This window comes from Epinephelus moara, chromosome 6 (assembly GCF_006386435.1).
Source record: "Epinephelus moara isolate mb chromosome 6, YSFRI_EMoa_1.0, whole genome shotgun sequence".
Classification (NCBI taxonomy): domain Eukaryota; kingdom Metazoa; phylum Chordata; class Actinopteri; order Perciformes; family Serranidae; genus Epinephelus; species Epinephelus moara.
The window spans coordinates 494,212-509,044 of record NC_065511.1 but is presented as its reverse complement, the minus strand read 5'-3'; the positions used below and the strand labels follow the sequence as shown (position 1 = coordinate 509,044).

General features: G+C 38.8%; 1 protein-coding gene and 1 long non-coding RNA gene across 2 annotated transcripts in view; one reads left to right on the top strand and one right to left on the bottom strand.

Moving 5' to 3' along the window:
- The first annotated feature begins 960 nt into the window (after positions 1 to 960).
- The window catches only part of LOC126391218 (aldehyde dehydrogenase, mitochondrial-like), a 61,401-nt gene continuing 47,528 nt past the window's right edge, over positions 961 to 14,833 (top strand). The window contains exon 1 of the mRNA XM_050045822.1: positions 961 to 1,180. Within this exon, the coding sequence (XP_049901779.1) occupies positions 1,064 to 1,180 (117 nt within the window). The 5' untranslated portion in view covers positions 961 to 1,063. The remainder of the gene's footprint in view (positions 1,181 to 14,833) is intronic.
- Positions 13,809 to 14,833, bottom strand: part of LOC126391253 (uncharacterized) — a 14,359-nt gene continuing 13,334 nt past the window's right edge. The window contains exon 2 of the long non-coding RNA XR_007570066.1: positions 13,809 to 14,713. This is a non-coding gene — a long non-coding RNA (uncharacterized LOC126391253). The remainder of the gene's footprint in view (positions 14,714 to 14,833) is intronic.

Genomic DNA, 14,833 nt, shown 5'->3' with positions numbered 1-14,833 from the left:
CCCTGAATTTGCAGTCTTATACCTTCCACCATACTCCCCATTCCTAAACCCAATAGAGGAATTTTTATTTGTCTACACTTTACAGTAGTAAGAAAAACTACTATTTTGTTCTGATTTTCATTGTTGATCTGTTACTGTAACTGAGTATGGTAAGAAATAAATATTTTCAGTCTGCAGCAGTCTGCAATCAGTGTTGTGTTTGTTTGTTGTATTTGTGTACTTTCTCTGTATACCTCAAAGTAATCATGAAGAATGTTGTGGGTTTGACAATATCTTTTTGTCATCTAAATTATCCCTTACATAAAAATGTCTGGCAAAAAAGTCTAGCACTAGACCAGCTATTTCCTAAAATAGGGGTTTTTACAAATGTATTTTGTATTGATCACTGTAGTGTGTAACTGACTGCAATAGTGTCTGATCATTTGAAGACTGTGTTAGTGAGATGAAAACAAAACAGCATTTTTATAAATATGTGTATATGTTTTGACTGAAGTGTGTCATTTTGCAAACAATCTAGGAGTTATGCAAATTGAGTGTGGTGTTTGGATAATTGTGTGAATATTTTGAAAAAAGGAGCCCTGTTTTCAAAATTGCGTGTAAACAATTGAGAAAAACTGTAAAGCTGAGGACGGCTTTGAGCTGCTGTGCAATCCGTTGTATTAAAAAGTATTATACTGATTAGTGAGTGCTGTCGGGTTTTTCTGCTTTGCTGTAATTTTTTGGACACCGGCACCCAATTAGCCTACACTTTGAAACTTTTGAGTGAGCACGCCAAGTTTGCTTAAGACTTATCTCCATACACAACAGTACTAGCCAGCCGGCCGTGACCTCCCCAAGATGGCGGCGACGTTGACGCACAGTAGCCACAGGAATGAGTCATCTATTAACGGCTTATTCTTTGCGGTGAAGTGCCATTCTCGGCCTCGCAGACTTTACGTGATGACGCAATACGTCATATTACGTATGACTAAAGTCCGCTAGGAGCACAGTTAGGTCTGCACAGTCCAAGTTCGGAGGTTGAGATCACATTTCGGGTTGTGTTTGTCGTGCTGCAACGTCTATCATGCTCCGTACCGTGCTGTCCCGGGCCATTACCAAACTAAACCGACCGCTGGTGTGTCACTACTCTGCGGCCGCCATCCCTGCACCCAGCACCCAGCCCGAGGTCCACTACAACAAGGTAAAGTTAGCCACGATGATTTCAAGTGTTTCGAAATGGCTTTGGACATTGGCCAACTGCGCAGTCAACAAGTGTGTGTAAACGCAGAACAGCAGTAGGCTAAATCTGTTTATAGAGTCAAAGGAAGCAGTGAGGATTTATTATCCGTGCTCCCTGCACTGATTATGCTAATTTGTTGAAGTGACGCCCTAAGGTTTGCTTTGGCTGGGAAAATGTGTTGGATAGAATTTATGCAGACCCCCTAACTTTCTACTGAACTAACTTCCGTCTCATGTCATGAGATGCTGCTGGTTTGCTTAAGAGCAGCCACACAGGTGAAGTCACGCTAAAAAGTAGTCTCTCTGTGATGATCTAGACCAAATGGCATTGCGAAATCCTGCTTAGAAGCGATAATTATCACTTGGTGAAGTTACATAATGTCAGTTATTAGGCTTGCTTGGTATGAACTGCGCCTCGCCTGGAAAACGGCCAGGAGGCGGTGACAAAAAGCCGCGGTCACTTCGGGTCAAATCGACAGTTTTCAGCAGCCTTCAGTCTTAAGTCACAGCAGTCAAATCAGACAAATCAAACCACGATCTCTCTAATTCAACAAAAATAAAAAGTTTATCAAAAATGTCATATTGTTGAGTCAACATCTAAACCAATCAGCTGTTAGAGCAGGTGAGAATCGGGTGTTTACCATCATGCCCTGGGTCTTGCAGATGGTGGAGAGCAACTGCAGCACCTGGCTCTAAGAACTGCGGCCGCATCGCTCTTGTGAGGTTATCTATTGTTGTTCACCTGTGCATGACATTAGAGCAAGTCAGGATGAAGTTGGACACAAATCTAATGGGCATGAATTGTGCAGCAATCAGCAGTGATCGATTCTGTGCAGGCCTGGCTCATCTCGGACAAGCGTATTAATGTGCGTCCATGTGATTTGAATCCATGTTTAGTATTAGTTTAGTGACTGTTTGTTATGTATGAGTGGGGAAGGGGTGGTGCAAAAACGGGGAGGCATGTCAAATCATTTTTTAAGCACTGGGTAGGGACTTGTGTTTTTTATTTTGGCTTAGCAGAGGAGCAAACAAATTTAAATGGTTGAATTTTGTATTTATTTTACTGCAAATATTTTAATCAGCAAAATTATCAATCACCATTTTTCATAGCCATAAACTGTGAAAACAGAAATTATCGTTGGATTTTGAAATTACTGATTATCCTTGAACACATTTACTTCTGCAGAAAAAAATAACCAGATCTAAGCTTAAAATAGTGATGTTTCTTAGGGCTGGGTGATATGGACAAAAAATCATATCCCAGGATTTTCAGGCTGAATGGCACAATATATATCCCGGTATTTTACGAGGTGGGCTACATGTTCAGTTGCAAGCTGATTCATGGCTAAAGTCCCCTGTTATTGTTACTGCATGTATTTATCCACAGCAGAGCAGGGGGGTATTCCATCAAGCAGGCTAAAGGCAAATCCAGGCTTAAATGGCCAAGTCTGGCTAATGTGAGCCAGAGTTCTGTTCCATCAAAGTGGCTGAGATTAGCCTCACATCGGTAACCATGGAAACCATGGTTCTGGCTAAGCCTGATACATCGAGCTAAACTCCGGTTTCCATTCCATCAAAATGAGCCACAACTCCGTTCCATCAAGGTGGTTAACCTGAATCCCAGCCTAGAAACCATGGTAACTTATGCTGCCGGGCAATCCTGGTCTGTAGCAGGATTAAGGTGAGGATTAGCTCCATCTATGATCAAAAAATGTTCAATAGACAAGAACAGACACCTAAAAGACAGTTCTGCCAGTGCTTTTACACACTCACAACTGTCATGTAATGATAAAATAATATGTAGATCATAGAATATATAACATAATTAATCAAAAAAATTAACTATTAAAATGTAATGAAAATAAGATAATTAAAAAAAACCACTTACAACAGTAAAGCCAAAATCAATTTAATAAAACAAAACTATAATAAAATGAAACTAAGGCATTAAAAAAAAGATTGTACATGAATATGTGATTGCCCTCCCATCCCCACCCCACTCTGTTTCCAATTGGCTAGCAAATTCACAGCCAATAAGGTCAACTGACCATAGCCAGAGAAGGAGAGGGACACACCCAGAGAGACACAGAGACAGAGCAAGAGAGAGTAAATTAGGAAACAATGCATCAAGGATCCTGTTGATGAGGAGGCCCACATTGTTCAGTGGGCCTTCCAACCACCACCAGCCCCAAGGGTCTTCCAGAACAGGACCAACCCATTGATACAGACGGATTCCTGTCTGTGGGAGAGGTACCGGTTCAGCAGGCAAAGCATAGTGTATTTATGCAGTTTGCTGGAACCACACATTATAAAGGTCACAGGCTGCAGCCCGTCTCTGACCACTGTGCAGTCAGTCTGTATTGTGCTGAGGTTCTTTGCTAGCGGTACATTCCTGTATAGTGTTGGTGATGCTGAGAGGCTAATCAAGGCAACTGTTTGCAGAGAGGTAAAAAGGGTGCATTTTCTATTCATTTTGATTATTTCTAGCATCACCATACATTTTTTAACTAGATATGTAAAATTCTGCATTTTTTTTCCAGTGAACCCTCGGTTCCACTGTGAGCATGAATTAATAAAATCAAATCAAAATCAAATCAAATCATGCATAGGGCTTGAGATGATCACATTAACATATGTTATCTTTTCTATTTATGAATTAACCATGACACAAAGCAACCAAATTAAAATGGGACACACACCACTGTGGTCTGTCTGTTCCTCATCCTATAGCACATCCCATACGTTTAAGGGGATTTTCCTTATTTTGATATAATCAGGGATAGAGCTTACAACTGACTCCCAAATGATGAGGAATAGGTAATTGATTCGCTATCACCTGCATTCACTTTATAGGTTTCCTCATCTCCACTGAATTGTCATTTTCTATAATCAATAGATAAATGTCATGTGACTATTTCCTATAAACTGATCATTTCAGAAATGTCATAATCTACAATCAGTTATGTGATAAATGTGATGATTCACATAAAATAGTTTGATTAAATGCATCATATGAAATGTACATAGGAATCAGTAGATAAATGTGATAAATAGTCTGTCACTAATATTAATTTACACATTTGATGAATTTCATTAGGCATACTTGAATTGTTAGATTAAATAGGTCTTCTTATCTACATATATGTTGTCCCTTTGATGCGGGATTTATATAACATGATATTATGCTGAAATGCTGAATTTTCTTTGTCACTCACGCATTTAGCCTGTTGGCAATATTCCGCCACGCCACCTCCCTTGCTTTATTAATTGCTGCAGTATTGCCTTTTTTCGTAATTATGTCCTTATAGTCTTCATACACTTCCATAAGGAGCGTTTGCTCCGCCGCAGAAAAAGCCTCAGCTCGCTCCTTTCCTTTGCTTTTTGACATTTTTGCATGAGTTGAGGCTTAACAGGTGAGGCTTGAATTAGCGTCAGTTGGAGCCAGCTGATTTCACTTGATGGAACGGGCTGGCGCTAGATTGGGAGTTGTTTAGTCAAACTTCAAGATTACACTTTAGTCTGGATATTCTTAGCTACGTTGATGGAATACCCCCGTTAAAAGAAGTTCACAGGACTTCCTGTTCTGGTAGCATGGACTGAACGTGCAGGCACGACTTCTGCTCCAAACAATTAAGTTTTTGAAAGTAAGGAGGATTTTTGCAAACACGCCGAACAAAGCTAAATATAAAGAGGACTTTTTTTCTTTTCTTTTTTTTTTTGGTTCACATAACTTCAGTGACTTTACAAGCACACTGAAGTTAAACTCACTTGAGATTGCAATCAGCGCACCTGCTGTCTGCTGATTGTTACAATCAACTGATGCAATAGTATGGCCAGAGAACTGCGAAATCTAAGAAGTGACCAAACAATATCTATAAGTAATGTGGACCGCCAAGAACTTGCATCTATTGTCAGAGAGGTCATACGGGAAGAAATCGGCTCTGCATTTGATCTGAAACTGAAGCCAATTCAAGAATCCCTGGACTCACTTTACAGTGATATGGCTTCTAATATAACTAAAGTAAAAAACCTGGAGGCAGCCACTAACGAGACAGAACGCCGACTGGCTGATATAGAGCAAAAGCTTGCTTATACACAATCAGAGAATGTGTCAATGAAACAGAAAATTGAACAGATTGAAACACACAGCTGCAATTTTAAAATCCGAGTGCTGGGGCTACCTGAAGACTGCGAGAAAGGCAATCCTACTGCTTTCATGAACTCCCTGTTATGCGAGGTGTTTGGTGCTGACAAGCTGGGATCTCTACCGCTTATTAACATCGCACACCACACGGGTCCCCGTCCGGAGGATGGCAAGTCGCAGTGTATGATTGCACGGCTGTTTAGCCTGGAGAGGAAGAGGCTCATCATGTGCTTGGCAGGAGAATCTGGCAATCTGATGTTTCACGGCAAGAGAATACACATCTACCCGGACCTTACAGCTGATTTGGTCAAAAGAGCATTATTCAACGAGGTGCGGGCGCGCCTGCGGGATGCAAATGTGAGGTATGGGTTACTATTTCCTTGCAAGCTGATCGTAACATTTGCCAACAAAACTATGTCCTTCACGGACCACAAGGAGGCGATGGTGTTCTACGACCAGGTGGTTAAACCAACTCTACATCCTGGGCACAGCAAATGACTAACACCTTTATCTGAACGATAGTCTACTATGTGGGAAATGTAATAACTATACAACCTACCTTTGACTAAATCAGACATCATAGAAAGCCGTTGATCTGCTGAGACGGTTACAGGTGGTTACAACTGGAGCCTCATCTGATTGCAGAACTATTGATTGAATATGGGGGGCATTTGATTAAATCATACAGGCTATACCATGTCCTATCTTCTGTTTGAATTAAGGCATCTAAAATTAGTGCTGTCAAGAGATTAAAAAATGGAGAGATTAATTAATTATGATCTGTAATTAATTGATCTAATTAATCTCTTTTTTAATCTCATCTCAAAATTGCAGAGAAAAGCCCTCAACTTGAGGTATTTTCATTTAAATTCATTACATTATTGTGGCAGATGATCAAAAGATTGATATATATTACAAAAAGTGGTTTTATAAAGTCATAATTATTGTTTTCAACAATAACACACTTGAACACAGATGCAGTACACCTAGCCATTACATTCTATTGTTTTTGAGATTAGTCCCAATAAAGAGCGCTGCAACCTTCAGTCTCGACCACCAGGGGGGTGCTTGACTGTGCTTGACAGATGTAAAAACACACAGATACAATACATCTGTGATCAGTTCCCTAATTTTATTTGAACAATTTTGTAAATTATTTTCCTCTTTTCCAGTTTCTAGTTTTATTTCATGGAAGTGATCAATGTAAGTGCACTTGTCCTTTAAACTTAATAAAAAATAAAAGCTAACAAAATAAAAGACACCTGGTACATTCGTTACAGCTGTATCAGTTTATCAAACAGTTTTGAACAGTTAGAACAAGAGGCTGCACTGCAACATGCAAATCACTCCTTCTCGTGGCTGCCTGCGCTTTGCCTGTCCTTGCGGCTGCAATTTGCGCTGTCTTCTCTTCTTCAAACTACAACACCCATAATTCATGTAGGAACTGCTGCAGCCAGTCTGCAGCCAGTGGGAACTGCATGACAACTCAACCACCATGATCAGTTTTTAATGTTTTATCGGGCAATAACTACTCCAGACTCTGCTCTAGTGTAAAAACAGTCCCGAAAGCCAAGCAGTTGTCCTGAATCCTGAATCCTGCCCTGATTGTCCCGAAAATTACACGGAAGTTGCCAGGGAGGTCAGATACCTGCGTGCTAGGGCAGACAGCTTTTCGTAGGCTCCTGAGTGAGCAGACCGCCACTGCAGGGGACAGTCATCAGTGCTGATGCTGGGCTCTGCTCTGTAGCGCTGCAGCTCTCCCACAACAAGCCCAATCGTACGCCTACAGACGGATTTTATAAAAGGCAACTCTGTGGCATACAGAAACAGTAATGTTAGAGATTAAAAATGAGATTAACGCGATCAAAAAACAAGCATGTTACATATGGCTGTAATTAATTATTCGCAATTAACCCGATAATTTGACACCCCTATCTAAAATAGCTACATATGGAACTTATTAACCTGACCTAACAATGTGTTGGACTTGAAAACAAACGTGGTTGGTTATAATTAAGTGATTTTTTTTTTTTTTCTTTTCAGGCTCCTTTAGGTGGGCCATGTAAATGGGGACGTTTATTTAGAAAGGGTTCAGTAGAGGACAACAGAGCCTAATTAGAGACCAAACTTAATCAACAGGTCTGAGTCTTATTTTGCACCAGGTAAAATTACTATCCTAATTATGGTGAAAATCATGATGAAAATGGATTATGGTGACTATCACCACTTTTATTCTTTTTAGTAGCTACTATTAAATAATTTTCCCTCCTGGTGGTCATATGCCCACAATACAAAATAATGGAGCCTGTTTGAAGTTTCTTTTCTGTTTTCACTATTGTCAATATAAAGACTTTTTTTTTTCTTTACTTCCTTTTATGGTACAGCAGGCACAATTTAATTATGATTATGGTTGGGCCCCCCCCCCCCGAATTGTAGATTAGTAGGACAGATGAGATTACTCTATCTCCTTCTTGATAATTTTCTTTAGGGGTGGGTTTTGTTCTTGTTCTTCTTTTTTTCTTTCTCTCTTTTTTTTAATACTTAATCTCCTTAAAATAATTTATAAATGTAGGAGAGAGTGTCGTCCCTTTTACATCCCAGGATGTACTCAGGAAGTATCCAGGTGTTCCCTTGAATCATTTTAAATGCCTAGATATAATTTCAGAATTTATAGTGTTAAAGGAATGGAGGGGTCGCTGAAAAGGAAAAAAATTATGTCCTATCTGAATAAACAACAAGTGGATGTGGCATACTTAGAAGAAACACATCTTCTATTCTCAACTCATGAACAGCTCAAATCTGGATGGGTACGAAAAGTGTTTCATTCACTTCCAACTCGAGAGGTTTTGCGATTCTCATCAGGCAGAATGTACCATTTCTCCCTGAAGAAGTAAAGTCTGACATAAATGGTAGATTTATTTTTGTCAGGGGTCTCCTTGACCAGACTGAAATCATTTTACTAAATTGTTATTGCCCTAATTATGATGACCCAAAATTCATTAATGATCTCACATTGATGGTCACACAATTCAAGATTTTGGATGCAAATTTGGATAGATCCTCTACTACTAATTATTCGCTATCTAATATGTCTATTGCTTTGGCTCATAATACTCAGGAGGAATTGGGCCTTCATGAGATTTGGAGAACTGTTCACACTGATGACAAGGACTTTTCATTTTACTCCCCCATGCGCAATTCTTACTCAAGAATTGACTTTTTCTTAGTCTCATTAGCGTTTGTTTCCAAAATATCAAAATGTGTTTACTTGGCAAGAATACTATGAGATCATTCTGCGCTATTGTTTTCAGTTGATTTTGATGGACCTCCTGCATCATTTAAAAGTTGGAGGTTTAATACAATATTGTTGGCCAACCAGCAGTTCATTGAATTTGTAAATGCCCATTTAGATACTTTCGCTGCTGTGCATCAGGGCTCAACAGTATGCCCTTTAACAGTATGGGACACGTTGAAAGCCTACATTAGAGGGATTATTATAGCATTTTCTTCTTCCCTTAAAACTAAATCCAAAGATGAATTACAGCATATTGAACAAGAAACTAGAATATTGGAGAAACTTCACTATATATCCAAAGATCCTGCTATACTTTGCCATCTTGATAATCTGAAAATGAAATATAATAATATAAACACACGTTCTATCGAATTGACTATTTTAAAAACAAAACAAAAGTTTGTAGAACAAGGCAAAATGGCAGGGAAATTATTGGCATGGCAAATAAAGGAAGAATCAGAAGATCAGGCTATTTTGCAGATTGAGGGGGCTGATGGTGGTGTAACAATGGATCCAGCTCAAATTAATGAGATATTCAAAGAATTTTATAGTGGTTTATATAAATCCGATTGTTATTGCAGTGAGGAAACTCTTAGCTCCTTTTTGAAAGATATCTCTTTACCTTCCCTGACACCTGAGAATAGATCATATTTAGATAAAGATATAACTTCAGAAGATGTTTTGAAGGCTATGCATTCTCTCCAAAGTGGTAAGGCACCGGGATTGGATGGTCTTCCAGTTGAATTTTATAGGCAGTTTTCTCAGCAGCAAATGCCTTTTTTTCCTTCTATGATTTCAACCTGTCTTGAGAAAAAGCTGCTTCCTCAGTCCCTTTACATAGTGGCTATTACTTTACTTAAAAAGAAAGATAAGGATCCTCTGTTCTGTGCCTCTTATAGACCAGTCTCACTTTTAAATGTTGACTATAAGATCATTACTAAAATCCTAACTTTTCGTCTCGAATCAGTGACCTCTAGTCTTATTCATTTAGACCAAACAGGCTTTGTACAGGGCCATCTATTGTCTGATAATATACGTAGGTACTTTGATATCCTCTTTCACACTAAACACTGCACAAACCCTGTGGTAACTATATCTATTGATGCTGAAAAAGCATTTGATAGATTAGAATGGAAATATTTAGTAGCAGTTTTATCAAGATTTAATTTTGGCCCGATTTTTATTTCCTGGATCCGTATTATTTATAGTTCCCCTATGGCTATCATAAAGACAGACACTCAGTACTCTACTCCCTTTAAGTTATCATGTGGAACAAGACAAGGTTGTCCATTGTCACCGTTATTATTCGCTCTTGCTATTGAGCCTTTGACCGCAATGATAAGATCACATAAAAATATACAAGGTGTTAAAATCAGAAGTGAGAATCATATTATTTCCCTTTATGCTGATGACATTTTACTTTATCTACAAGACCCCTTATACCCAATCCCTACACTTTTTACAATATTAGACCAGTTTGGAGACCTATCTGGTTACAAAATCAATTGTTCAAAAACTGAGATCATGCCTATTTCCAGATTTGATTTTGAATCTTTAAAATGCAAGCTTAATTTGAAATGGTCCCCAGACTAAATAAAATATTTGGGTATATACATCCCCAGCAATATAGAAAATGTTTATCAACTTAATTACTCTCCACTCATTGATAAGGTTACACATGACTTGAAAAGAATGAACTTACTTCCTATCTCCTTTATGGGTAGAACTAATATGATTAAGATGTCTGTATTACCTAAATTTCTATTTTTATTTCAAAACCTTCCATATTCCCCACCATCTGTTTTTTTTTAAAAAAAATGCAGAGCATCTTTTCCTCCTTTATTTGGGAGAACAAATTATCAAGGATTAGCTGGCAGGTTTTACAGCTCCCATATAATGCTGGTGGTTTAAACTTAGCAAATCTTAAATTTTACTTTCTTTCAGCTCAGCTTGCCCAGATTAAACAATGGTTCCTTAGTCCAGTAAGTGCATGGGCAAGAGTGGAGTCCTATGATGTTCGCCCTTATGAACTGAAATACTCGCCTTACATAGGTTTACAAGAAGTTAAGAAAATTACTAAGAACCCGAATATCATTAATAGTTTACAAATATGGAAGAGCGCCCATAAACTTATTAGTTATAATGAGCGTCTCTCCCCCCATACTCCATATGGAGAAACCCAAATTTTGCACCCTGTTTTGATGATACATTTAGGTCATTGTACGACAAGGCGATAAGGGAAATAACAAATCTCTTTGATAATGGTATATTTGTCTCTTTTTCTCAGTTACAATCAAAATATAATTTACCTTCTACTCATTTATTTAGGTTTTTCCAATTCGCAATATAATACAGACAAGTCAAGGCACACTTAAGGAACCCACAACCTCCAAAATAGAAGACATCATTTATAAGGACGGACGAACTCTTAAATGTACCTCTAAAGTATACAAATCTCTATTAGAAAGCTTGTCTACAAGCACAGAGGTTACTAGATGTAAATGGAAGGATTTAGAGATCAATATAAGTAAAGAGGACTGGTCTTTTTTTTGTTCTGAAGTTCATAAATGTTCTTATAATATGAGGCACAAACTTTGTTTATTTAAAATTTTGCACAGAACTTACTGTACACCTGAAAAACTTAATAAGATGACTAATGAAATGTCCTTTCTGTGCTGGCGTTGTTAAAAACAAAAAGGTAGTTTCTGTCATATGTTTTGGTCCTGTAATTTGCTTTGGACATTTTGGAATTCTGTAATTGATATTATATCACTCTGTTTAGATATTCATATCACAGCATCACCTCGCTTGTGTCTTCTTGGCACAGGCAATATGAACCCTTGGAATGTATTTCAGAAAAAATATATTGACCCTGCTTTGATTGCTGCAAAGAAGTGCATCACAATCGACTGGAAATCTGACTACCCTCCTACAGTATCACACCGATTAAATGAAATCTCCAGTTACATTCCATTACACAAAATCTACCACAATTTAAGATGCAGGAGTCAGGAGTTTTTTAAAGTTTGGCAACCGCATTTAGATTTTATGGCAAAAAGAGCAGTCTCTGGGACTACTGGTTGACTACTGGTATTGTAATGTAATGTGTTTTTTTTTTAAATTATTTTTTTAATTATCATTATTATAATGTTGGTGGTGACAACGGAAGACATAATGACGATGATGTAGTAATGATGATAATTGTTGTTATTTTCTGTATTTATTTTTAAAATATGTTTTGTTAATTTTTTGCTGGTTTTGGGTATTACCACGCCATGGGGTGGGGGGTAGAGGGTGGGGGTTGGGAGAGCAGAAGGGGAAAAAGGGGGGAAAGGGAAGGGGAAGGAAAAAGAAAAAAAACCTGGGTACACTTGTAAAATGCATAACTTTTCTGGAAAGCATCTTCTGTGTGTATGAAGTTACAAATGCTCAATAAAAAAATATAAAAAAAAAAAGAAGTTCACCTGGTGAGCTGTTTGCAGAGGTGTAAGAGCCTGTTGTCCGCAGCTCTTCATCAACATCTCACTGTGGCTGTTTCTGCTTTTACTCTTCCTCCCTGCCCTATCATTAGACTTGTCTTAGAATTAGGGTCTGCTAATTCTGTAACAAACATATTTTAATTCCTATAGAGTCTTTAAAATAAAAGTCTGCCGTTATTTTGCTTTTTAAAAACTTTTATTGTGGAACAGCAAAATAAGGAAATATTGAGTTTTTGAGCATCAACTTTACACAACTTCTGATACGGCTGATAGCAAACATAAAAAGTAAAATAAAGCAGATATCTAAAGTAAGAACAGGATGCAGGAGAGAAACTAAACTCTGAACTACAGAGATTCAGTTAGAAGCTACAGACGGGAGCTGAACACACAGAAACTTTTAAAAACGCCTGTCTCTCTGAAGCCCTTTTTAGAGAGGAGTTGTGCAAATTTGCAGGAAAGCCCAAGTCTTTTTTCAGCATTGGCAGTATAAAAACAAAATCGGGAAGTGCGGCAAAATGCCGCCAACCTACTTTTGTTTATACAGAATGTGCCTTTTTCAGGGCAATGGGGGGCGTGAGCAAGTAACAAAACGTGTGGCTCAGCGTGTGATGTAAACAGTGACGTGGGAAGGAAGCCGCGGCTGGTCAGTCCTTCGGCGATTCTCTCCTAAGTCGGTCCATTCTTCACTGTCCCCATCATCTGACGGTTAATGGCCTCTTCGTTTGCGAGGGCAAGGAGGATGCGCAATTCCTTATCTCCCCAGTTGCTCATCTTTACAGTGTCTGTCAGGTTTGTGTTTCCCTTTTGCTACTAGCTGCTCGCTAATTCCTGCTATCAGCTGTTTCCTGTTTATCCACCGCCAGTGGCTCGCACGTGCGGCGTCATCAACAGCTCCTCCCACAAGTCTTCAACAGCCCCTCCCGTGGCGGAAGGCTGCCTCGGTCTGTTTAAACTAAAAGGGTTCTGCCAATATGACTACCCTACAAGGCTGAAAATTTGGCACCTGTGTGTCTAAACGCTTGCAGCTTGCCGACAAAACGGCCCAACATTTGCGGAAAATCTGGCAGTGTAAAAGGGGCTTGAGTCTCCTGCAGACAGAGGTGAAGAGAGTCTCTCAACACACACGGCTTGTTTGACGGGGAGAAACAGGGAAAAGTCGAGTGTTGGCTGCTGTCGGTGAGACACCAGCGCTACCCGCTTGAGTGCAGGTGGCCCGGCTTTTGGACCTACTCTGGAGAAGGAGCTCGGCTTGGCACCGGAATCTAAACTGATAACAGAAACACAATTTGACTGGACACGGCTAAAAGTTACAGAGGAAAAGGCCCACAGTATTGTACGTGTGCCACTGCCGTAACTTCATTCATTTCACAGACTGATTTAGCGTAGCTTGTACAACATATAGCCCGATGTCACACTGTAGACTAATTAAGACAGATTAAACAGAGGAGCAGCTCTGTGTCTCTCTGAGTGTTTATGGAGAAACTGTGAGTGAGTGTGTGGGGTGGAGCTGTGAGGAGAGTATGAGAGAGGAGAGATGAACACTGGTATGCGTTATGTGGTGTAACTTGACCCTTTGTTGATATAAACGGTATTGTCTAAATCTATATCTTGCCCGAAAATATATTGTAAAATATCGATATACCGCCCAGCCCTAATATTTCATCAAAATCACTTTATTTAAGATCTCAAAAACATTAACTGTTTGCACGTACTAACCAACATGCACAACAAGAGTTAAAAACTGAGGCTTTTTTTAACTCCAGGATTTTGTCTTCAACTTACTTTTGACTTTTCAACGTCAAAGGGTAAGTTTTAAAACAATTTTATGGTGGAGGGAGGGTCCTGCATTTTCTGCCACTCATTGTGGGAGGCTAAAGGAAAAACATTTGTAGCTTAAGGGAGGGTCAAATAAAATAAAAAATAAAAATAAAAAAAATAGCAATGACGACAACAACAACAACAACAACAAGTAAACCCCCCCACAAAGTCGCATCCCAGCCACCCCCCTCCTTTGATGAGTAAAGTACACTCCCTTAGCTTATTAGGATACCCATTAGCTAATGCCCTAGCATCAGATAGTCTGGGATCCAACACATAAATCATACAATTTAACAAACAATTTTGCTTATTATATACATTCAAACATCACATTACATATCAAAAAAGGGAAAAAAAGAATCACATATCAAATTTTATACACTTGAAACAAAAGCAAGATTTTATACATCATTTCATTTCATTGACTGTTTGTTCATACAGGTAATTGTATTAAGTACTCTTTAAATGTTTTCTTAAAAGCAGCTCTGATATGTATTTTAATAATGGCTGTGTCAATTACAGAAGATTTGAGGAGATTTATTTTTGCTCTAGGTGGTAGTAGATATCCTAAATGGCCTGTCTTGTCTGATACCCATGTTCGCTACTGATTTACACTACTTGGTCAATCAATCAATCAATTTTATTTATAAAGCCCAATATCACAAATCACAATTTGCCTCACAGGGCTTTACAGCATACGACATCCCTCTGTCCTTATGACCCTCGCAGCGGATAAGGAAAAACTCCCCAAAAAAAACCCTTTAACGGGGAAAAAAAACGGTAGAAACCTCGGGAAGAGCAACTGAGGAGGGATCCCTCTTCCAGGACGGACAGACGTGCAATAGATGTCGTACAGAACAGATCAGCATAATAAATTAA